We start from the raw sequence: 24966 nt of genomic DNA, 5'->3' as shown, positions 1-24966 counted from the left end.
CAAGAAAGCCAAAAGGCCCCGTTTGTTCCTTATGCCCACTGGAGAAAGCCCACACATCTTCCCATGTGGCTCTTTTCCTAACGAGCTCATAATCCCAGCGCCCTCCCCCCAAAAAAAAACCTGGGCACTGCCAGCCTTGTCCAGGAGCAGGAACGACTTGTGAGTCATGCATAATGTAAATCAAGGGGACATGTGAGTAAGTTCACAGCCAACAGGTAGTCCAAGGGCAGGAGGTGCCCAGGTAAATGCCCTCCTGGCAAGCAGCCCACCCACCCCCACTATGATGATGGGGAACTGCAGCTGGGCTGTGTGGGCAGAACGTGGTGCCGTTGTTGGTGCCTTATCTGGGTCTCCCATCTGGGCAAACTAGTCGTGGAAGAAGTTGGTGAGCCAGAGATGCCAGAGCTGGTAGTCGGGTGGGTGGGTGGGAGGGGAGGTAACTTTGCCCATGCTCTTCCTGCTTATGGAGAACTGAGAAGTCCTGCCTCTTCCTGCTGGGATGGATGGATGGATGGATGGATGGAGGGATGGAGGGAGGGAGGGAGGGGTGGAGGGATGGCAGGCTTGGTGGGTAAAGTTGGTTAGGTGAGAAGGAAGCTTACTCCCCCCCTTGCTCCTTGATTCTTTCCTCTGTCTCCCCCTCAAATGACTCGTTGGGACAGAGGTCTGACGTTCTCTCTTTGCCAAGTGCTTCATTTTACGAGCTCCTTTACTGAAACAACCCCCCTGTGAGGTGGGCCGGGCTAACCCCATGCCTTGTGGGAGGAGCCCCAGGAACTCCTGGGGTCTCATGTGCTCTTGCTGAATCAGCCATGGGCAGAGGGGACCCTGGGGCTCCCACAGGCAGGAAAGTCCCATCCTGGCCTGGAGGAAGCAGGAGGCCCAAGGGTTTCGGCCTCTCCTTCCCTAAGCCCACACGGGATGGGGTTTGAGCGGGGAGAGGACCCACCCATGGAGCGGGTGCCTGCAGCCGATTGACCTCTTTGCCCCAGAGAAGCAGAGCAGAGGAGGGGGGGGGATTCCAGGGACCGGCTCTCCACGCCTCCCCAGGGCGCCCAAGCATAGTGGCCACTCACCAGAAGAGAGGACAGGCTGGCAGGCAGTGCCCGTGGCAAGCAGGCGGTATAGTTGGTAGCAGGTTTACCCCCCCACCCCCCCACGTACCCAAGTGCCCTCCAATCCCTGGCTCTTCCAGTTCAAGGCTCAGGGAAAGCCCCTCCCTCTGGGATCCGTGCCAGGGAGAAAGAGCCATTTTGAGCTACTACAGGCAGAGGCTCCCACCGGACGGCTGGTGGGAAGCGGTGGCTGGGAAGAGGGGGCAGCCAAGACCCCCGGTCCACCTGAGGGGTGACACCCCTGCTTCTTCTTAGCCCACCCCTCCTCCGTTTCCCCCTCCCCATCAAGGCTCTTGCCGGACAACAGAGTGGCTGCAAGGTGTGATTAGCTACACTGAGCATGTGGGAAAGGGCACGAGCATCAAAAGCTGGTGAGGGCTGCTTCTGATTGGCTGGGAGCTGTCTTCCCGGGAAGGGGGGGGCTCCAGATGTGTGGGGACAATGGCTTTCTCTCCCCCCCCCGCCCTCCAATGAAAACCAGCCTGCCTCTGCAAGTCATCAGGTGGGCAAGGGCTCTTACTGACAGCTGTAGTGGGTGATGGCAGATTGGTCCCCTGTTGCTGTCAGGAAGACGGCGACCTGCATTCTTTGTTTCAGAAAAGCAATTCATGCGTCTCTCCTGCTGCAGGCAGGAGCCGAAAGGCCCCCGGGCCACAAGGGGAGCCCCATAGAGCCCCACGGTGCTGAGGTCCCCACCGGGAGGAACTTGGCTGGGGCCAGAACCAGGGATGTGGGGAGACATTCACGCCGAAGTCCCTGAGAATCAGGGATTCAGAGCCAGCAGGGGGCCCCCACCAAGAGGGCTCTGCTTCGGTGGCTCGGCTGTTGCAGCTGCCAATGAGCAGAGGGCTTCCGTTGGAGGGCGCTTGGCTAAGAAAAGGGAGGTGGGAAAAGGGGGCAGTGTGCCTGCAAAAGACCCCCCCTTAGTCTTCGTTCTGTCCCGTGAGGAGGAGGAGGAGTGTGCTGCGGCCACAGCCCTACACGCACTCACCCTGCATGGATCACCGGACACCCATTGGTCTTGGAAAGAGATGAGTGCTGCCTTCCCATGCACAAGCTCTCTCCGTGGCCCCAAGGAGACCCCCACAACGCCATCGTCACCGCCCAAGCTGGAGGGATGCTGGGGCTTGATGTGCGTCGCCCCCCCCCACGTCCAGCCAGCCAAAGCAGCTCAACCGCCTTCCGCTCCATGGGGGAGTGGGGGCAGCTTTCAGAGGCTGCTCTTCACCAGGAGCCCTCGGAGGCAACGTTGAGGGTGAAGGCCCCCTTGGGCCCCGGGCGAGAGTCAAGACGGCTTAGCAGTTGGTGGGTTAGCTTTGGCCACTGGAAGGGGCGTGTGACCAGCCCTGTTCCTTGACTGGCACTCCTGGAAGCCCCTTGCGTGGCGGGCACTGGTGCTTCCCAACCCACCTGTGGAAAGGGGGTGGCGTAGCTCAGGGGCCACTGTGATGTTCCCGTGGTTCGTCCATGAGGCCAAAGTGGAGAAAAGACAGGACACGATCTTTCTCGGGATGGAGCGACGACCCAGATTGGGGGTCTGAGAGCCCCTTTTATTGAGATAGGACAAAGGCAGGAGGAGCAATAGCATGTGGTCAAAAACAGCCTGTAAAAGTACAATTTCTAATCTACTGCTCAGGGAAGTTCTGTCTATATATGGTCAAATCCTGGACGTCATTGGTAGGGTACATCTCAGGATGTTATGTTATGAACTATCAGGATGTTATGGGGTTTTAGGAGTTTGTTTTCTCCTGTGTGGTTCAGCGTGGCTCTGCATGCCCCGTTATGAACTGGGCCATGGGTGACCACTACGCCTACACAAGGAATTATATTACAACAGGCCACAGCTGGCACGGGCGCAGGAGGTGCAATCTTGGAGGTGGTGGCAAATATTGCCCCTGCCCTGGGACTTTGGGCTCTGCAAACAGTTGAAAGAGATTCGAGTGAGGCAGAGGTTAAAAGGGGGCAGCTGTGTGTGGGGGGGGGAAGACCCAAATCTCCTAGTAAATATGGGTGCAGCCTTCCTTCCTCCCTCCCTCCCTCCCTCTCTTCCAATTCTTTCCTTCCTTCCTTCCTCCCTTCCTTCCTCCCTTCCTTCCATCCTCCCTTCCTCCCTCCCTTCCTCCCTTCCTTTCTTCCTCCCTCCCTTCCTCCCTTCCTCCCTTCCTCCCTTCCTTCCTTCCTTCCTTCCTCCCTCTCTTCCTTCCTTCCTCCATTCCTCCCTTCCTCCCTCCCTCCCTTCCTCCCTCCCTTCCTCCCTTCCTTCCTTTCTTCCTTCCTTTTGTGACTGAGGAGATCCATCGGCTGACAGTCCCTAGGCTGATCCGTGGTCCCACCAGGGAAGCCGCTCGTCCCCATCGGCTCTTCCTAGCAGAGCAGTCTCCCTGACCCCTGACAGTGGGATGACTTCTCCCATCATGCACAGCCAGCACCCCTAGGGAGAAGACTGGACCGGACAGGTTGCTGTTCCTCCAGACCTCTCCAGGCTGTGCCCCAAGGAACCTGCCCCCCCTGGCAGGCACATGGCTGGGCCATCAGCAGTCACCAAAAGGAAGCCCCTCCCTGCCCCTTTGAAGGCTGGCAGGCCTGGCTGGAGGATCCAGTGCCGGACTTCCTTGGTGGAGCCCCAGGTGTTGGCATCAACTGGTGGCTTCTTTGGTTCTGGTTTGTGTGTTGCATGTTGTGACTTGCCTGAGTTTGCAGGCGGTGTGAATCTCTGTTGCGAAGGGGATTGTCCTAGAAGAAGGAAAGAAGGACCAGGGGAGACATGATAGCAGTCTTCCAATATCTCAGGGGCTGCCACAAAGAAGAGGGAGTCAAACTATTTTCCAAGGCACCTGAGTGTAGAACAAGAAGCAATGGATGGAAACTAATCAAGGAGAGAAGCAACTTAGAACTGAGGAGAAATTTCCTGACAGTTACTACAATTAATCAGTGGAACAACTTGCCTCCAGAAGTTGTGAATGTTCCAACACTGGAAGTCTTTAAGAAGATGTTGGATAGCCATTTGTCTGAAACGGTATAGGGTTTCCTGCCTAGGCAGGGGGTTGGACTAGAAGATCTCCCAGGTCCCTTCCAACTCTGCTATTGTGTTGTATTGTATTAAGAATTGAATGGGGGGAGAACATGGGGAATGTCAGCTGGCCAGACAGGTCATTTTCTCAGATGGGGACTGGCTCTGCAGCTGACAAATGGCTGCTCTGTCTCTGGACCCTCTCTCCCTTCCTTTCTTCCTTCCTTCCTTCCTCCCTCCCTCCCTTCCTCCCTTCCTTCCTTCCTCCCTCCCTCCCTTCCTTCCTTCCTCCCTCCCTTCCTTCCTCCCTCCCTCCCTCCCTCCCTTTCTTCCTCCCTCCCTTCCTCCCTTCCTTCCTCCCTTTCTCCCTCCCTTCCTTCCTTCCTTCCTTCCTCCCTTCCTTCCTTCCTTCCTTCCTTCCTTCCTTCCTTCCTTCCTTCCTTCCTCCCTCCCTTCCTCCCTTCCTCCCTTCCTCCCTCCCTTCCTCCCTTCCTTCCTCCCTCCTTCCCTTCCTCCCTCCCTCCCTTCCTCCCTCCCAACCTTCCTTCCTTCCTTTTCCACCAGCCAGATTCTGCTCGTACTCTTCTTCACCTCAGAAAGCCCCGAGGAGGCCTTGAAGGGGCCCATTGTTTTCCCCGGCCTCGCAGTTTGCCCTCTGGAGCTCCTCCTTAGAGGGCAGCCTGGGAAGATGTGATCCGCTGGAGGATTTCGCTTCTCCTTCTTCCAGATGCCTCTGCTCTCCTCGGCTCCTGGGAAGCCCCTGCAGCCATCTTGTCTCCTGGAAGCCAAGTGCGGCCGGGGGATTCTGGAGGGGCTGTGGGCAAACCTCCTTTGCGCCTTGGGTGGGTGGGGGGTCCCCTCTGTTTCTGCTCGCTGCCCCTCTTGTTTTCCTTGGGACACGTTTGCACCTCTGTTGGGGTGAAGCCTCGCCTTCTCTGTGCTCCTGGTCCAACTAGGGAGCAGTGAAGATTTGGGGAGAGGGTGCACCTCTTGCATGAAGTACGTCAGGCTGAGGATGAGGGGAGTTGTAGTCCAGCTCACCCAGAAACCACCAGCTCAGGGTAAGCTGCCTTCAACCTCCCGAGGCTGCTTGTCCAGGGCCCCGGGGGCACCTTGGAGCCAAACCCAGAAGTGCCTTGGCACGACCCAAGCCTTCTTGGCAGCCATCAAGGCGGTGTGGCTGGGGGCTGTGCTCAGGCAGAAGTTCACCAGGATGGAAGGTTATCTAGAGAAGTGTCTTTATTTTGGCCTGGGTGGGCGGAGAGTCAGCAGAAAGGTTCCCCATCCTTAGGGAGGGGAAGGGGCTCCACAGTCCAGGTGTGGAGAAGGCAGCCTGGCTCACCCCTGCCCCTCTTGAGGCCTGGCACTCTGGCGGGCCCAGGGCTCTAGTGCCATTGGAGCCCCAGAACCTGGGACAGTCCAGTGTTTCTCAACCTTGGCTACTTGAAGATGTCTGGACTTCAACTCCCAGAATTCCCCAGCCAGCATTTGCTGGCTGGGGAATTCTGGGAGTTGAAGTCCAGACATCTTCAAGTGGCCAAGGTTGAGAAACACTGGTCCAAAAGGAGGGCAGTCTCCGCTGCAGCCAGGCTGGGATTGGTGGGCCACTCCCAGGGAGTTCCCCACAACGCAAAGGAGGCCCTTTTACTAGGAAGAGGATGGCAGCTCCGAAGCCCAGCCAAGAAGGAGGCTTCTTCCCCGAAGAGGCTTTCTTGTAGTAAAGTCAGGGGTGGATTCCCTGAGAGCCCTCCTCCTTCTGGCCTCTGGGCTCAGGTCTCTTCCAAGCCCCTTACCCCCACCCCGGCTCTGCCTTCTTCTTCCCCTCTCCTTGCTCCAGAACAGGGGTCTCCAACCTTGGCAACTTTTAAGACCGGTGGACTTCAACTCCCAGCAAAGTTGGCTGAGGAATTCTGGGAGTTGGAAGTCCACAGGTTGGAGACACCCCCCACCCCTGCTCCAGAGGGCTACAAACGGCCCATTGGTCAGCCTTCGTGCCCAGTTAGGCGTGCGGGGAACTGACCTCGGCATCATTCTGCCTAGACCCATCCGCGGAGACAGGCTTGTCACTGAGTGGGGCAAAACCTTGAAGGATGCCCAGAGAGGGAGCTTTCCTGGCATTCCAAGAGGGATGTGTGCTCTGCCCTGCAAACAGACCCTTCCTCACCCTTTTGAGCAAGAGAGAGAGAGAGGGAGGGAGGGAGGGAGGGAGGGAGGAAGGGAGGGAGGGAGGGAGGGAGGGAGGAAGGAAGGAAGAAAGGAAGAAAGGGAGAGAGGGTCCAGAGACAGGTGGCCCGGAATGCCATTTGGAAGGCACCAGGTCCCATAAGGCTTCTCCTTCCTTGGGTAGGAAGCCAGCAAGAATGGTGGCTAAGCCACGCTGGCCCAACGCAGCCTATGGCCCTGCCCGCCCAGCAATGCCCGGGCTGACTTGGAAACACAGCGAGTGAAGTGCTAGCAAAGGCCCGGCTATTTTGGTGGGTGTTACTATCATCACCACATGCAGACACCCAGGGAAGAGCTGACTCCCTCGTAGATGTTCAGCCCTGCGGCCTCATCTCCCTTGCGCAATTGTCCATGTTTTGAGAGCTTCTCGGGAAAGCGTAGTTTCAAAAGATCCATTGGATTTAGGATTGAGACACTTGAGGAGTGGCTCCCCTGCTCCTTCCTTCCTTCCTTCCTTCCTTCCTTCCCCCCTCACTCCCTCCCTCCTTCCTTCCTTCCTTCCTTCCTTCCTTCTTTCCTTCCTTCCCCCTCACTCCCTCCCTTCTTCCTTTCTTCCTTCCTTCCTTCTTTCCTTCCCCCCTCACTCACGCCCTTCTTCCTTCCTTTCTTCCCCCCTCACTCACTCCCTTCTTCCTTCCTTCTTTCCTTCCTTCCCCCCTCACTCCCTCCCTTCTTCCTTTCTTCCTTCCTTCCTTCTTTCCTTCCCCCCTCACTCACGCCCTTCTTCCTTCCTTCTTTCCTTCCTTCCTTCCTTCCTTCCCCCCTCACTCCCTCCCTTCTTCCTTCCTTCCTTCCTTCCCCCCTCACTCCCTTCTTCCTTCCTTCCTTCTTTCCTTCCCCCCTCCCTCTCTCCCTTCTTCCTTCCTTCCTTCTTTCCTCCCCCTCACTCACTCCCTTCTTCCTTCCTTCCTTCCTTCCTTCTTTCCTTCCCCCCTCCCTCTCTCCCTTCTTCCTTCCTTCCTTCCTTCCTTCTTTCCTCCCCCCCTCACTCTCTCCCTTCTTCCTTCCTTCCTTCCTTCTTTCCTCCCCCCCTCACTCACTCCCTTCTTTCTTCCTTCCTTCCTTCCTTCCTTCCTTCCTTCCTTCCTTCCTTCCTTCCCTCCTCCTTCCTTCCTTCCTTCCTATCTTTAAGGCGCTTGATTCCTCCACATCCAATTCTTACAGTAGCTTCTTGTCCCTTGCAAAGGTTACCCCCCCCCAAGAGAGACCAGATGGCCCAGCCATTCGCTTTAACGGCTCCCACAAGATCTCCACCGTCAAAGAACTTTCTGGGGTCAATCAAGCCAGGAGGAAGCCCCACTCTGAGCATCTCTTTGTCATCCATCTTACGACGGCCGCCCATCGGAGTTCTTGTCCCTGCAGTCCTGCTCCATATTTGTTGACATGGAGCTGGTAGCAGTTTCATTGCTGTTTCTTTGCTGGTTTTTTTTTTTTTGGGGGGGTGTTACTTCTAGTGCTTCCTCCTGGTAACTAGTTTAGCGCCTGTGGTTCCCCCTCTCCCCCCCCTGCCCCATTTTCAGTGGAGCCAATGCCTGAATAAATTGCTTCTCCCCAAATATTTCTGCCGTTTTGTGATCCTGTTGGCAGCGCAATCTTCCCATCTTCTTTTAACCTCGTTTGCTTTTGTTGAGAGCTGTGGATGATTATCCGTGAGTAGCCGAAGATCTTCCTGTGGTTTATCTGATGTCTCTAAAAGCATCCTCTCTTTGTTTATTTTCCTCAATCTTAGATGTTTCCCCCCCCCCCTTTGGATACCTTTCATTGTCCTCCCTTGTTTGATGCTGCAAATCTGCATTCGGGGTTGTGCATGCTTTTTCCCCCAGTCCAAGCCTCTCGTCCGCTGCCGCCTGCCTCTGACTTTCATGCTAATTCCTTGGATTCAGGGGATGAATTTTCTCCTTTGGTTTTGGCAGAATCTCTGACCTCCCCCCAGAGTTGCTGACATCCAATTTCGCCCAAGTCCCATGTCCTGGATACGTTCTTTCCATGGGACGTTCTATTCTGACCTTCTATTCTCTTGGCCAGGGCCAGCCCTTCCCATGAGACCTACGCTGCGCCTAGGTCCAGCTTCAATATACAAATAATTTGTATATATTACAAATAATTACAAAAGGCACAAATAATTCTCTGCCTGCACCTGGAAGCCGCTTCTGGCCTTCCTCTGTCTCTTTTCCTTTGGCGTGCTCTGCTGATTCCAGTGTCGCCCGGCTAGTGAGTCCAGCCAGCTGTTTGCCCTTAGGATGCTCAAAGCCGGTGTCGGCCATGGGGTCCCCTCCCAAACTCATCCAGCCCTGACCTTCCTCTCAAGGCAGGTCCATTCATTCCACACACCCCCACCCCACCCGTTACAGTCCCCCTCCAATCCACTCATTCTTATCTTGTGGTTTTACGGGGCATTGGGGCGATCCTTATCAGGGCATTTCCACCTCTTCCGCTTCGGGCTGTTGGGTGGGGGAATCTCTTGCCCGGATCTGATTTTGAAGTCCGTGTTAAACCACGCGCTTCATTGGACCTCAGAGGGGGTCTTGATTCACAGCTGTCCCATTCTATGGTCCGGCTAGAAATAAGGACTGACCCTGTTGCAGCTCTGGTCTTGCTTCTTCTGGCGCCCAGAGGAATATCTCTTTTTTTTTAATATAATTTTTTTGTATTAAATTTTTTTAAAAAATTTCAATTTAAAACAAGTACAACATCCTTCTTTACATGCTATAGAAAGTGTATCAGTCGGTCACAAATAAACTTTCGTACTATACTGCATGGAAGATGGACTTTTGGTATTAAATATTATGGATGCTCAGCTAAAATAGGATATGAGGATTTGATGTTAATAGAGGATTTTACAAATAAGTAAATGAAATGTCAGCATGTGGTTATGGACTAAATCTTTGGCATAGTTAAGGTTGAAGGATGTTTAAATAACTGTAGTTAACTAAAAGTGGAGGTATAATGATGTCAATATGGTAAACATTTGAGTTAAGATATTTGAATTAATATGAATTAATGGAAGAGATGCACCAAAACATGTTGTAACCAGCTGATATACTTTTTAAATATATGATATATACCTGTGTTGTTTTTTCTTTAATATAAATTTTTATTTTTATTACACTGACAACATATACACACAACAATTTTAAATAAAAAAACATCATCACATAGAGCATGTTGTTTGGTTACAGGTGCTTTAACATCCATATTCTCGAATAACATTTACCATCACAGATTTTTCATCTAGTATAACTAAATAGTATAACTAAATCCCGGAGTCCTTCGGGATTTGGGCGGCATATAAATTTTGTAAATAAATATAAATAAATACCTCACTTTCATTGTACAGTCTATGTTCAATTACAATTATTATTATTATTTTTTTGCGATAAGTCATAATTATTCCCTTGCATTCTTGATTGTCTATTTGATAACAGTATACCTTTATATAATCCCCATGTGAAAGAAGAAAAAAGATTTTTTTTTTACCAACCATTTATATTTATATATCACTATTTTCAATTATGCATAATTCCACCAATCGACTATCAGGTATGCTTATGTTCATTGTTATCCTTGTACCTCATACGTTCAAACAGAAATCTTATTCCTTCATTTTTCAACAAAATATTCTAAATAGTCGCTACATATATACACCAATTTTTTTTTCAATTATTATTTTTTTTTATTTTGTTACATAAACAACACATACCCACACTAGTGGGGGAAAAATCAAAACACAAAAAAGACAAAAAACAGAAAACAAGGCAGGGGAAAAAAAAAGAAAAAGAAAAAAAAGAACACAGGTATATATTATAAAAAAGTATATCAGCTGGTTACAACATGTTTTTGTGCATCTCTTCCATTAATTCATATTAATTCAAATATCTTAACTCAAATGTTTACCATATTGACATCATCATACCTCCACTTTTAGTTGACTACAGTTGTTTAAACATCTTTCATCCTTAACTATGCCAAAGATTTAATCCATAACCACATGCTAGCATTTCATTTACTTGTTTATAAAATCCTCCATTAACATCAAATATGGATAATGATAGTAATGTATATAATGTGGAGTTGATATGATAAATAATAATTGGATATGAGAAGGGAAGGTTAGAAATATTTTCGGACCATATACAAAGGTTATTAATCACAATAATTATCACTATTAAAAAATAAAATAAAACTATATACAGTTAAATGTTAACTAATATGGGGGAAATGTTATGATATACGATATAATTACATAAAGAAAGGAGAATGATAATAAACTATATACATGGAGGATGGAATTTTTGGTATTAAATATTATGGATGTTTAGCTAAAACAGGACATATATACACCAATTTTTAATTATCAGAGGAATATCTCTTGACTTGAGGGGGCCTCCATCCTCAGCCTTGACCCTTGCCTGGATGCTTGGTCCTCCGTACTGTTTCCTCCACAGCTCTGCAGAAGGGGACTCGGATCCCGGAGGAGGGTGGGCTTCCCCTCCCCTACAGAGCTCTGCCTGTCCTCTCCCTGCGGTGGGACTCTTTCCCCCCCCCCGCCTCTTCTGAGCTTACTCGCAAGGGGAAGAACGATGGAGCTAGCAATTATTTGAGCGTCTTCCAAGGCTTTCTTCTCTCTTTTTCCGCCACCAATGCGCCCCAGCTGCCCGTGGCCGAAAAACAGCTCTCTAGAATTCAGACAGCTGGATGTAATTCCTGGGAAAGAGCAGCTTTTATCCCTTTAAGGGTATTATGTAATTTGGAGAAATTTGCAAACACTTTTTGCAACCAGGAGCTGCCTCGGCCTTCTTGACTGCTGAGGAGATGGGGGGACGGGGACGGGGGGCTCCTATTGTACCCCGGAAGGGAATGAAAAGAAACAAGCAGGAATCGGCTCTTGTAGGCCACAGCCGCCTGGCACAGGTTTCCCAGGACTGGGTCTGAAGTCACCCAGGAGAGGAAGAGGGAGCAGCCCAGCCCCCGAGAGGCTCTCCAAGTGATTTGATTTGATTTGATTTGATTTGTCTTGTATGCCGCCCACTCCCGAAGGACTCCGGGCGGCTCACAATAGACAAGGGAAAGGGGGAAAACTAGACAAAGACAACACTTTAAAAACAAAACCACAACATTCACAATTTCCGTGGGGCTGGATATTTCACAGGCCCCCCAGCCAGCTGGAGCAGCCAGGACTTGGTGGCTTTGCGGAAGGCCGGGAGGGTAGTAAGGGTCCGGATCTCGACAGGGAGATCATTCCAGAGGGCTGGAGCTGCAACAGATAAGGCTCTCCCCCGGGGGGTCGCCAGCCGACATTGGCTGGCAGATGGAATCCGGAGGAGACCTAACCTGTGAGATCTAAGTGGGGAGGGAAGCCCTCTTGCAATCAAGCCCAGCAGCTTCGAGAAGATCCGGTCCCAGTGTCCCCCAGTTGGGAGATGTTGGTCCTAGGAAGCCCTCAGCCCAGACCATGGTAGAGGAGGTCCTGGGGCCCAGAGGTGGCCCTCTAGATGGGGTGGAGAGAGGAACCTATCCTTGGGGCTCTGAGTCTTCCCCAAGAATCAGACGCCTGACTTGTGGCATGCTAACTTGGTATCTCTTTCTATAAGGGAGGGCTTGTTGGGTGTGGCTGCGCTTCGCCCCCTCCAAAGTGGTCCCTATTAACCTGCTTCCCCCCCCCCAATCTCCTCTTCGCAGGACCACCTGTCTCCGAGGAACTGCACCCGCAGAGAGAAAGAGCTCCTGAGCTGTGTGACTTTGGCCCTCGGCTGCCACCGCTCCTGCCTGACCCCCGGACTCCTTCCCCCTCGGAGGGTTCTCTGAGCCCCCTGCATCTGCTTGCGGCCCGCTGCCCAGCGCTGCCCTCCCCAGACCATGTGGCAGCTATTGTGCCAATGCCCGCTTCTCCTCCCGCCCTTCTCGCAAGCGACCAAGGGGGCAGCCGGGTGGGGTGCGCACCTGGCCCTCTGGATCCTGGGCCTCGCCTCGGCCGTGGTGCGGATGGAGAGCCAGGCCTACTCGCCCACCGTCAACACTCACTACGGGAAGCTCCGCGGGGTGCGCGTGCCCCTGCCCAGCGAGATCCTGGGGCCGGTGGACCAGTACCTGGGGGTGCCCTACGCCGCACCTCCCATCGGGGACAAGCGCTTCCTGCCTCCCGAGCCTCCGCAGTCCTGGTCGGGCATCCGGAATGCCACCCACTTCCCCCCGGTGTGCCCGCAGAACATCCACACCGCCGTGCCCGAGATTATGCTCCCCATCTGGTTCACCTCCAACCTGGACATTGTGGCCACCTACATCCAGGACCCCAACGAGGACTGTCTGTACCTCAACATCTACATCCCCACCGAGGATGGTGAGTCCCCAGCGGGGTGCCTGCAGGACATGTGTGTCATATGTGTGTATGTGTGCGTGTGGTGTGCACGCGTGTCTCTCTGCGGTTTCAGCATGCTGCCATCACTTGCTCTCCTCCCGCCGCATGGCTGTCTGTCTGTGGGCATCCCTTTCCTGGCCATGACGCTTGTCCTTCCCGGCTGCCATGCGCCCCTTCTCGCTCTCTCCCCACATGGGCCCTTCCTCCTCTGCTCGTCTCCCCTCCCCACCCCTCCAGCCACCATCATCCTCATCCTGAACTGGGTCGGCGAGACAGGAGAAGCCTCCGGTCAGCTGCAGGGCGTCCCAGCTGGTTGGGGGGCAGCAGGGGGCCTTAGGCACCCTCAGGCTTGGCTGTGGGTCGACCTCCTCCCCACCTCCTCTCTCTCCATCCCCCCTGTCCCCATTTCCAGAGGGTCCTTGGCAGGCCAGTTCTGGTGGGTTCTCTCTCTCTCTCTCTCTTTTCCTCTTCCTCTTCCAAACCTCTCCCAGTCCTTGAGCTCAGCCTTAGCAGGGTACCACTGGTTGGTCTGGTTGGAGGAGGGCCTGGGCTAGCAGGGGGCAGCTGGAGCAGGAGGGGGGCTCTTTGTGGTGAGGCCGAGCCCCTTAACCCTTCCTTTCCAGGGCTCTCCCGTTGGAACTGTAAGTAGCCCCCTCCCCAGCCAACTCGGCCTCACCACAAGGGGGTCCCTGCTGAGGGGAGCCTCTTCCTCGGCGGCGGCAGCAGCACTGGGGCAGCAGGGCCCCCCACCCCCGGGCGGGCGGGGAGGAGGGAGCTTCACGCTTGACACGCCCTCCTCTCCTGCACCCTTCCTGGCCTCCAGCGACGGCCCCCCATCCCGCCCCCCGCCCCCGGAGCAGCTGCTGCTCTGCTCCCCTCTGCCCTCCCTGTGGCCAGCCCCAAGGGGTGTGGGGTGGGGGCTGGAGAGGGGGGGGAGAAGGACGGGTTGCATGCCCACACCCTCCTCTGGGGCCTCCTGTTATTTTGTAGTCTTTTATTCATTTTACAGTAAAGCGGATTTCCAAGGAATGCGCCCGAAAACCCAACAAGAAAATATGTAGGAAAGGAGGTAGGTAGCGAGGCGGGGGGGGGTCTTGGCAGAGGGCACAGAGAGAGGCAAGTGAGAGAGTGAGCGCCAGGGGGCGCCTGGCCTGCCCCATGCCACAACAGGAGGGGGGGTGGGGGGCTTATTGACTCAGAAGGGCTCTCTGGCCAGTCCTCTGGGAGAGCACCCTCTCTTTTTGGGGGTGTATGTGTGGCATTCCCACCTAGGCACGGCTGCCCTGGCTGGCATCGGTTGCCTATCCCTAGGGGGCAGAGGAAAGAGAGCTCCCTTCTCCCCTGCCCCAACTGGCCTCACGTGGAAGGCGGTTCTGCCCACTTCCTTCTCAGCACTTCCGGGAAAGGCCCGGCCAGCGGGCAGAAGGCTGAGGATGCCCTGCTTCTGACTGGCTTCTCCGGCCAGCCCCAGACTCTGCAAGAGGGGAGTGGTTTGCCCCACCGTAGGGACCCCCCCCCTGCGATGTGTGCCCTTTCCCTGCCACTGGGTCCCCTAAGCAGATAACCCAACAGCATGGGCATGCGCTGGGCTCCTCCCTGCCTCCCCCCCTCTGCCTGGCACCGGGGGGCCGAATTGCAGCGCCACCTCCCGTTCCTCCCTTGAGCTGGAATCCCTTCGCCTCCATCCTCCTTCCCCACTGCTGGGTCTGCTTTGCCCCAGCTGTCCTTCCGGAGCTCTTCCCCATCCTCCGGGCCAGCCTTGGTCCCCTGGGCAGGAGTGGAGCGGGGCAGGCAGAGAGCCTCCGCTGGATCTGCGCCCACCCTTACTCCTCCCAAAGGGTCTCGGTGCCACCCATGACGGAGCAGCAGCTTCAGCACGGACAGCCCCTCGTGCCAAATGCCATCCTTAAATCCCCTCTGTTATTCCTTCACCAAGGACCGGGCATGGAGGTGCCAACTTCCTTTTGAGCTTTTGGAAATGTCCACCCCCCCCCCAGGCCTGCGGTGGGTATGGCTGAGGCCTCTCTGGGCTGTCTGCCCCCCAACCGTATGAGGGGCGCAGGGCCAGGCAGCTCTTCTCAAGGAAGAGGAAACTGGGCCCTGAGATTTGTCCCCGGACACACCCTCCCCCCCAAGCTGGGTCCCAGCTCCTGCCATTCCCAGCCAAAGGGCTAAAAGCGAGCAGAAATTTAGAAGGGGCTCCAGGGAATGGAGGAGGGGGAGAAGAAGTTAAGGGAGGGGGACCAGAATCAGTGTGCATGCGCGCACACCTCCACACGCAGAGGGCGTCGGTGGGCCCAGGCATGGGGGTGCTGCTTGGAAGCAGGTTGAGCCAAGACTTCTCCACCCCAAGGGGGGGCTTCCTCTGTTTGGACCAGGAAGGTCTGCCTGGGGTGAAGGGAGAGGCCTGGTCCGGGTGGCTCGAGGGGAGCCTAACTGCCCAAGACTGAGACTGGGCTAGCCAGCTTCCCAAAGGAGCTGTGGTGGTTTGTTACATCATGGCTTAGGGCAGTGATGGTGAACCTTTTCGGCACCGAGTGCCCAAACTGAAACATGCGTGCCTGCGCATGTATGTACGCATGTCGGAGCACTGGAAAAATAGAGACCAGCTGGCTGGTGCTTGCATGCCTGTTTTTTGGGGACACTTTGGGTCCATTTTCAGGCTGTTTTTCAGTCTGTTTTTGGCCCCAAAACAGCCGAAAAACAACCTGAAAATGCCCCCCCCCATGGCCTAAAACAGCTGAAAAACAATCGGAAAATGCCCCCCCCAAATGGCCTAAAACAGCTGAAAAACAACCGGAAAATGCCCCCCCCCCAAAAAAACGGCCTAAAACAGCTGAAAAGCAGCCTGAAAATACACCCCCAAAACAGCCTGAAAACAGCCAAAAACCAGCTTGAAAATGCACCCCCAAAATGGCCTGAAAACAGCCGAAAAACAGACAGAAAATGCCCCCCCCCCCAATGGCCTGGAAACAGTCGAAAAACAGCCTGAAAATACACCCCCAAAACAGCCTGAAAACAGCCAAAAACCAGCTTGAAAATGCACCCCCAAAATGGCCTGAAAACAGCCGAAAAACAGCCTGAAAATGCCCCCCAAAACGGCCTAAAAACAGCCTGAAAATGCCCCCCCAAAACAGCCTGAAAACAGCTGAAAAACAGACTGAAAATGTCCCCCCAAAACGGCCTGAAAACAGCCCAAAAAAAGGCTTGTTTTCTGGGCATTTGGGGGGGCTGTTTTCTGGTGCACGTGCACTCCGAAAACCAGAAGGGCAGCTGGCGATGGTGCATGTGCCCACAGAGAGGGTTTTGCATGCCACCTCTGGCACGGGTGCCATAGGTTTGCCATCATGGGCTTAGGGCATCCTAGTCCGTGTGGCCCACTCAGCAAACCCTGATTGAGCAAGGCGTGGCTTAGCGAGCAGGCAGGGCACAGGGCCGAGAGCCTGGGCATTTGGGGGAGACGCCTGCCCGTCGGATCCGTTCAGCCAGGGATCATGGCTCAGGGCATCATGGGACGCCAACCATGGCTTAGCATTTTGTGTGAACGCAGCAGCTGCGTAGTTTGGGCTTGCCCGTCCACGAACGCTGACCTCGGACTCCCCAGGGAAGGGAAAGTTACCGCTGAACCATTCGAAGGAGGAGCTGCCCTGTGCAACGGTGGCATCACTGCCCTGGGGCTCTGCCTGGCTCCTCCCCTTTGAGGACTCCGGGGCCCATTCAGCCCAAGGTCACAGAAGCAGGAGGGGGGGAAAGGGCTCAGTCCTTGGGTATCGCATGGCTTCTTTATTTGGGGGGTGGGTGGGAAACCCCCATCAATACCCAAATAGCGCTTTCCCTTTCTTTTTTGGCTCACGCCGGCCCCCTTCCTTCAGGAGCAGGTGCCCCACCACCACCATTCAGTGGGAGACCTTCCTTGTGGGGGGGAGGCCTGGTTGGGAAGGGCTGTTTCACAGTGGGGAGTCCCCGCAAAGCAGCTTCCGACAAACTTCCGGAGGCTTGGGGTGAGTTGTGTCCTTGGAAGAGGAGGAGGAGGGGGCGCGGTGGGGCTTGCTTTAAAGCCTCTCTGCCCCTTCTCAGCGGGGCCCAATTCAGCTCAGGCGTTTCCCCTGGGTGCCTCTGCCCTGTGGCCGCAGATCCTGCTCGTGCCCAGATCCTGGTTCATCAGCACAAGCTCAAGAATTGGCATCCCCGCCTGAAACCGATGGGAAACATGTGTCAGCCGGCCGAGCCCTCGATGCCCCTCTGAAGCGTTTTTTTGTTTCATTCGGCTTTGATGTGTTGTGGCCGGTCCCCACCAGAGCCAAGAAATCACCCCTTCTTCATTTCCACCGCCTCCCCCTCCCCCCCACTCCCTCCCTCCCTCCCTCCGGCTGCCAGGGGTCAGGGGGAGCCCGTGGCTGGGCCAGGGCAGGCTGGCTTGGCTCCGTCGGCCCTATTGCGCATGGAAGGCTGCTCCGTTGCACGGTGCCTGCGTGAACTCTCTGCAGGGCTTTGGCCACGAACCCCCCTGCCCATGGCTGATCCCCTCCAGCGCAGCCTCCTCAGGGGCTTCCCCACACCTTCCTCCCTTGGGTTGGCCTTGGCCGCTCATCTCCCGATGCCCCAAAGGTACAGGACGGCCTGGGACAGGGGGGGGGGGGGGCTCTTTCCTGCCTCCCTTGTTTGCACCGGCTGTATGTGTGTGTGTCTGGAGGAACATGGCCTGGGCCGGGCTGATGCGCCCTGCGGAGCAGCGAGCAGGAGGACCAGCGCAGCCTCTCTCTCTCTCTCTCTCTCTCTCTCTCTCTCTCTCTCTCTCTCTGCCTCGGTTTCCATGGCGACCGGGCAGGCCTGGCATCTGAGCAGCAGCGGCTGAGACAGGAGTCCTTTGTTCTACTCTCAGCTGATCCGGGCGGGAGGGGAAGGTGGAGGTGCACGCAGCCCCCCTCCCCCTCCCGGCCCAATCCTCTCCCCTTGGGTGGCGCTGGCACCCCCCGGGCCTCTCGGAAGCTGGGCACCTGCCGACTCATCCTCAGATGGGCAGGGCCTCTTCGGCTCTCTGAACTGAAGGCCGCCAAGGGTGGCCGGGGCCACACGGGCATCCCCAGAGCAGGCATGGCGACCTGCCCTCTTTCTGGGGTGCTGAAGGTATGGGAGGTGTGCTTCTTGGAGCCCCCAAAGTGTCCTGCAAAGAGGCGTTGCCAGGCCTTCTCCGGCCCCTTTTTTTCTCAGCCAGGAAGGGACACTTGGAGGGCATCAGGAAGAGCCCATTCTGCTGCCCCTGGTTAGCCTGTGGGCACGCCGAAGCCCAGAGGAGCTGGAGGCAAAGGCCTGTTCCTACTCAAGATCTGAGGAGGGTCACTCTGGAGATCTTCGGTGAAAGGACCCCCCCAGCCCGGGTCCTCCATTTGCCACAGGCTGGCGCAAGCCAACAGAGGGGCTAGTCAAGAGTCCCATTGCGCAATCCTAGAGTGGAAGTCTCCGGTCATGCGAAGGGCATGAATATTTGCCTCACGGCAGCGCTGAGTTTTCACCCCTTGGCAGCTGGACGGTGATGCCCGCCATGGTTATGCCAGGACCCTGTCCGCATCCCAAGGGTCTTGCCACTCCCACCCTCTGGGACCCCCCTAGGCTGGCTGTGCAGGGGCACACCCCCCTCTTTCCCCCTTCAGCCGTGCCCTCTGCGGCTGGCCTCGCCCTCCCCCTTGAGCTCTGCCTGGCCTTCTCTCTGAGCCTGGGGACGGGGCCCTGGAAGCCTCTCCCTCCCTCCACCCTCCCCAGTGCTGCTGCTGGAGGTCCCAGGGGCGCCCGAAGGCTTAGCAGAGGCCTGAGCCAGGTGACCTTCCCACCTTCTCTGCAGCCATGCTATGTTTGAATTCTCTTTTGTTTTCTTCCTTCCTGTTTTGGTTTCTCTTTCTGGCCCCTTCTTCCTTTTTGTTCCGTCTCCTCGTGTTTGGTCCCCAGGCTCCAGCGCTAAGAAACAGGGCGAGGACTTAGCGGATAATGACGGGGATGAAGACGAAGGTACTACTTGCGTGCGCCAGGTGGCTGTCGATGCATGAAAACCTCCCCTCCCTCCCTCCCTCCCTCTCTCTCTCTCTCTCTCTTTTTCATGCACGTCCTCATTGCTGCTGCCATCCCAAGAAGCCCCCCCTCCCCCCTTCGTTTGTGTCTCTGTCTCTCCGGGTGCTGAGCGGTCGAATGGGGAGGGAGGGAGGGGGCCGCCCTGCTGCCCCTCGCCCTGGGTTGCTTGCTGGCTGGGAAGGTCGAGGCGAGGGGTCGCAGGGTCTCTCTCAGCTCAGACGCTCCGGGTTTCTGGCCTGTCCCCACACAGAAGGTTGCAATGGGCTTGCAGGAAGGGTGTGTCTGGGGGTGTGTGTGGAGTGGCGTTTGCCATTCTCAATCACACACACACACACACACACACAACACCCCCTGGGTCCAGCCTGGGCCCTCAGCTCACACCCTGGCTGCTCAGGGGCTCTTTTCCCTCGGGGGAGGGGGGCTGCTTCCTGCTCAGAGGGGCCCCTTCAAAAGGGGGCATGGGGGCATGGCACTATGGAGGGCAGGGAGGCACAGCTCTGGGCAGGAGGCTGCCAAGGGCACCATTGGCATTGGGTGGAGGAGATGGGTGCCCTTCTGCAACAGGGTGGTTACTGCGGCTTGCCCCTCTGCCAATTTCCGTCCATGCCAGGGGCAGCGGTGTCCTTGGGCTCTTTTCACTCGCTTCCCTCCCTCCCTGGAGAGGCTGCCATTTAATCCCGAGGAAAGCATCCCCCCCTGCCAAGCGCCCATCAGTTTTGCTTGAAGGAGAAGATCAAGGTGACACCTAAGGAAATCCCAGCCAAACCTGTGCAAACAGCTTGGCAGAGAAGCACCAAGAGCTCCCCGGGACCCTCCGTCCAGGGAACCCAGATGCCAGCATAGCTGAACTGGTGGGCCAGGCCTGGAAGTGGATGCCCAGGGCCTCCTAGCCAGGCCTCAGAGAGCAGAGTGTCCTTCCAGTTGTGCGCTTGGGAGTCTCAGCTGACCGTCCTGTTTCTCCCTCGGTGGCTCATTTGCCGTGCGAGTGGCGATTCTCGTGGCCAGCCCTTCGTCTGACCTAGGTGGAAGTGCCCTCAAGTTGCTGCCCCCTCCAGCCCCCTTGGAGGAGCTCTTTCCCTCGGGGTTGGCCAGCCATACCTCTTCTTGGCGAGAGCAGATGAAGTCCCCGTCTGGGCTGCGTCTTGACTTAACATGCCTGTACCTGTAATGTCTGCTTGCTTTAGAGTTGTCAGCATTCCGGGGTGAACAGAGACCCCTCTGGCATCCTTGACAGGGCAGTGCCAGGTGGCCCCCTATGTCCCGGGATTGCAGCTCCCGGAAGTGCAAGCTCCGGGCATGTGTGTGGATCCCTGGGGAGCGGCTCCTGCCGCTGTGCTGAGGGCATGGGCAGGACGGGCAGGGCCAGCGGCTGTGGGGGCACAGGCTGGCATCCCGGTTCAGGTGCCAGGGGCATTTGACTGAAATCAGCAAGAGAGAAGAAGGGGCGGGGGATGACCACGTCTCTGCTAGGAAGTGAAGCAGCAGCTTCTCAGAGGATAGGACAGGGCTGGGCTACTCTATACAGAGTGGGACCTCCCCAGGATATTGGCCCAGTGAAAGGAGAGGGGCTGCGTCCCAACCCTTCCTCTCCCTGTGGGAGGGGGGTTGCATCTTTCTAAGACTCCGTCCCAAGCCCTGAATCTCTCAGCTGGCCACGGTGGGTCCCACCAGAGCTCAAGGGACCTCGTGGGGCTCCTGCAAGCCTTAGGGCCTTCTCACATTGTCTGCCAGGCCAGAAACCTGCGGGCAGAGCCTGAGGTCCCTGCTATGCCTCTTCTCCCCGGGAAGGGTCCAGGTAACGCAGGGGTGGGCGCCCAGCAGGCTGCGTCAGACTCCTGTCTCTAGCTTCTCCCCCTTGCAGACATCCGGGACAGCGGGGCCAAGCCGGTGATGGTCTACATCCATGGGGGCTCCTACATGGAAGGCACAGGGAACATGATCGACGGCAGCGTGCTGGCCAGCTACGGCAACGTCATCGTCATCACTCTCAACTACCGCGTGGGAGTCCTGGGTAGGGAGAAATTCTGCCTGCGCTCCATCCCAGCGTGGGGGACCCTGGGGAGGTCATGGGGGGGGGCACCACATACCTTAGCAGCCTGGAGGACCCTGTGGGGAATAGGAACAGTGTCCCGCAAAGAGCAAGATCCCCAGCTTTGGTACCCTGTTTCTGCACCGGCTCCCCTGAAAGGATCCTCTCCCCCTCCAGCCTCTGGTCCCCAGGACTGACCCTCGACCCACTTCAGGGCCAAATGGCCCACTGTGAATGCCACCCTGTGTTCCTAGCTTGGAGTTCCCTCGTGTTTGCCCATTAGGGCCCCACAGAGAGCAAGTATTGATCTGTGGTTCAATATTGTGGAAGCCCTGTTTACCCACCTCCTCTCTGCACTGCTCAGCAAGTACCACTAATAGGCCTCCCCAGAGGGAGTATCCTGTGGTTCCGCTGGGGGGCTGCCAGGCCGCCTCCGGAAGCCGCCCGCTGGATCCTGAAGGGTTTCCTTGGAGCGGAAGGCGGGCAGGGGGTCTCCTGCTGCACAGACAAACAGCCCCTCCCCCCTCGACTTTTGGGGCCTTTGGCCACCCCAACTCCAGCTGGCACCTTGGCCCTTGAGGGTGCCTGGGCTGTAGCGGCAGCGGCTTCCGGGCAGAGGAGAAAGCTTCCCCTGGGGGGGATTTGCACCTGGGTCAGAAGCCCAGAAACGACATGCTCAGCTCACAAGCCGGCATGCCCGGCTACCGAAGGTGCCCAGTTGAACTCAATAGGGTTCACCCTCGATTTCTTTATATATCTATATCTATATCTATATCTATATCTATATCTATATCTATATCTATATCTATCTCTATCTCTATCTCTATATCTATATCTATATCTATATCTATATTTTTATCTATATATCTATATCTATATCTATATATCTATATCTATATCTATATCTATATCTATATCTATATCTATATCTATATCTATATCTATCTATCTCTATCTATCTCTATCTCTATCTCTATCATATATATATATATATATATATATATATATATGTGTGTGTGTGTGTGTGTGTGTGTGTGTGTGTGTGTGTGTGTGTGTGTGTGTGTATACACATACATACATACATACATACATACATACATACATACATACATTTAGTGTCACAACCCCTGGTAAGCCCCAATTATGGGAGGAAGCTAACAGCTTCCATTATCTGTCAATCGGCTCGTCACAAGAGTCCATCACGACAGAAACCCAATATTTTTACTGTTGCCTTTGTTACACATTTTGTGTTATATTTGTGCTGATAAATAAATAAAGGGAGACTAGTATAGATCTATTTCAAGCTATTTAGCTCTCATCAGCTAGCCATACCCATGTTGGGATTCAAACCTGTGCTATATTACATTTTAGGCAAAGAACTTGTGGCTTAATGGCTAATCCCATATTGTCAATCTATTTGTATACATTATTATCATTGTTAATCATTTGTTTGACTGTAACTATTATTCCTTTATTTTGTACGAGATATTCTAAATTTCGAATTAATTTATATTATAACAATTCAATCCATCCTCCTAAATCCATCCAATAATAGTACATCTTTATATTATATTCCGTGTCATTCCATTGTCCTTGTATTGTAAAGTTCTCAATCATATTTCATTTCCATATTTTTTTTGTGTCTAACCATTGGTAAAATAAATCCCATATCTTATAAAGATAAAATGGTTTATCTTCTTGTTCTCTGATTTCAAACGTCAATTTACTCATTTCAGCACATTCCATTATTACCCTCGATTTCTGTCCTACGTTTCAGCTCATTTCCGCAGTGATCCTTTTCCTGGGGTTCAGAAATCACGAGCTCCCAAACATTTCAAACACTTGCTAAGTTTTGGCCTTCGTTAGACGAAGCCAGAGAGGAATCCTCTAGATCAGTGTTTCTCAACCATGGCAACTTTAAGTCCTGTGGACTTCAACTCTCAGAATCCCCCAGCCAGCGTTGCTGGCTGGAAGATTCTGGAAGTTGATGTCCTCAGGACTTAAAGTCGCCAAGATTGAGAAACATTACTCTAGACCTCCAACCAAGTGCAGAACAATGGGGAAAGACCCAACGGAAAGCTGAACATCAGGGTGGAGGGCCTAACCCAGTGGTGGGATTCAGCCAGCTCGCACCTATTCAGGAGAACCGGTTGGCAACTTTCCAGGCAGTTCGGAGAAGCGGTTGTTGGAAGAAATCTCCTTTTGTTTTTCCCCACTTTACAGGGCTAATCCTGTAAGGAAGGCAGGAAGGAAATATTCTGATGTTGTTTCTAGCCTCATCTTTGTTGACCTGCTTACAGAAACTGCCTCTCCGGTTAACCCCGATTACATTGTAAGAGCTAAGGCGACGCACCCATTGACGGGAGTCACGTTGAGTTGGCCACACCCACCCAGTCACGTGACCACTGAGCCCCGCCTACCCAGCTGGCCATTAGGGCAGAGAACCGGTTGTTAAATTATTTGAATCCCACCACTGGCCTAACCCCAAAGGCAGAGTTGCCCAGCCCATCGTCCCGAGGGAGGGGCGCTCGGGGGCATCTTCCCTCAGAGCAGAGGAGGCTGCGGGACGGGCCCGTGAGGCATCTCCCTGCCCTCCTCGGATTGCGCCAAAGGCTCCCTCTGGGACTCTGGCAGGGCAACGGAGGAGCTGGCCGTTTGGTGGGACCTGGTCAGCAGCGGGGAGGGCGGAGGAGGGAAGCTGTGGATGGGGAACAACTGACTCTACTCTCCTGCAGGGTTCCTGAGCACCGGCGACCAGGCGGCCAAAGGCAACTATGGGCTCTTGGACCAGATCCAGGCTTTGCGCTGGATCAGCGAGAACATCGCCTTCTTTGGCGGCGACCCCCTGCGCATCACCGTCTTCGGGTCGGGCATCGGGGCTTCCTGCGTCAGCCTGCTCACCCTGTCGCACCACTCTGAAGGTAAGGGAGGCCTTTTGGTCTCTCCCCAGAGGGGGAAGACCGCGGGTTGCCCCTCTGGATCTCCCCCACCCCTCCTCTCCTCCCATGCTTTTACCATAGACGATTTGTTCCTGTAATAATGTGGGATTACGGGCTCCAAAGGATCCTTTTTTCCCCCCATATATTTTTATTTTATTTTTACATTTAAAACAACAAAGCACCGTGAATTCGGAATGACTATACATTCACATAGCAATAGCAATAGCAGTTAGACTTATATACCGCTTCATAGGGCTTTCAGTTCAGTTCAGTTCAGTTTATTGTATTTATATGCTGCCCTTTTCCCCCGAAGGGGACTCAGGGCGGCTCACAACTCAAACCAGGGAAGGGGGATACAGACAACAAGTTTAAAAAAACAAAGCATAACAATGCATAATTTAAAACACACAACAGTCATACCATTCGAGACGGGGGCAACAGCTCTTTAGCCCCAGGCCTGTCGGAACAGCCAGGTTTTAAGGGCTTTGTGGAAGGCCTGGAGGGTGGTGAGGGTTCGAATCTCCACGGGGAATTCATTCCAGAGGGTCGGAGCAGCCACAGAGAAGGCTCTCCTCAGCCCTCTCTAAGCGGTTTACAGAGTCAGCATATTGCCCCCAACAACAATCCAGGTCCTCATTTTACCCACCTCGGAAGGATGGAAGGCTGAGTCAACCTTGAGCCGGTGAGATTTGAACCGCTGAACTGCCGAACTAGCAGTCAGCTGAAGTAGCCTGCAGTACTGCACTCTAACCACTGCGCCACCTCGGCTCTATACATTTATATACAGCTAGTCACAACTATTGACAATTAGCCTACTTAATACATTGTCTATCCTTCTGTCCAATCACAGTATGTACAGTTTGTTCCAGTCTTGTCACCTTGTCTTATACCAGTCATAAAATCTGTTCCAGACTTCAAAATATTCCGATTCCCCTTTATTTTTAAGTTCAAGAGGGAGCCTATCTGCTTCCGCATAGGCCAAAACTTTTCTGATTATATCTGGCTCTGATGGTGTATTTTCCAAAGCATCCTTGGATCTCTGCATTCAGGATTATAAGAAGGGAGGCAACTGCTATTTCAAAATAAAATAACAATTGGAATTTACAAAGACCATCGGAAAACAGGCAGCAACAAATGCTTAGATATCAAAGTAGGTTCTTTTTTTAAAAAAACAGATTATTTATTGTTTTTTTCCCTCTATAACATCTTACAATCATCACATTGACATTGTT

General features: G+C 54.4%; 1 protein-coding gene across 2 annotated transcripts in view; it reads left to right on the top strand.

Moving 5' to 3' along the window:
• The window catches only part of NLGN3 (neuroligin 3), a 35963-nt gene that overhangs the window by 1080 nt on the left and 9917 nt on the right, over positions 1–24966 (top strand). Inside the window, exons 2-4 of one of the 2 annotated variants that reach the window (XM_032227978.1) lie at positions 12028–12685; positions 20628–20777; positions 23531–23716. In XM_032227978.1, the coding sequence (XP_032083869.1) occupies positions 12205–12685; positions 20628–20777; positions 23531–23716 (817 nt within the window). In that variant the 5' untranslated portion in view covers positions 12028–12204. Of the gene's footprint in view, positions 1–12027; positions 12686–18477; positions 18707–20627; positions 20778–23530; positions 23717–24966 lie in introns of those variants that run through there. The other variant, XM_032227980.1, reaches the window with a different exon arrangement.

Source organism: Thamnophis elegans, chromosome 12 (genome assembly GCF_009769535.1).
Source record: "Thamnophis elegans isolate rThaEle1 chromosome 12, rThaEle1.pri, whole genome shotgun sequence".
In the NCBI taxonomy this organism is placed as follows: domain Eukaryota; kingdom Metazoa; phylum Chordata; class Lepidosauria; order Squamata; family Colubridae; genus Thamnophis; species Thamnophis elegans.
The sequence above is the reverse complement of the archived record's forward strand: the minus strand, read 5'-3'. Positions and strand labels throughout refer to the sequence as shown.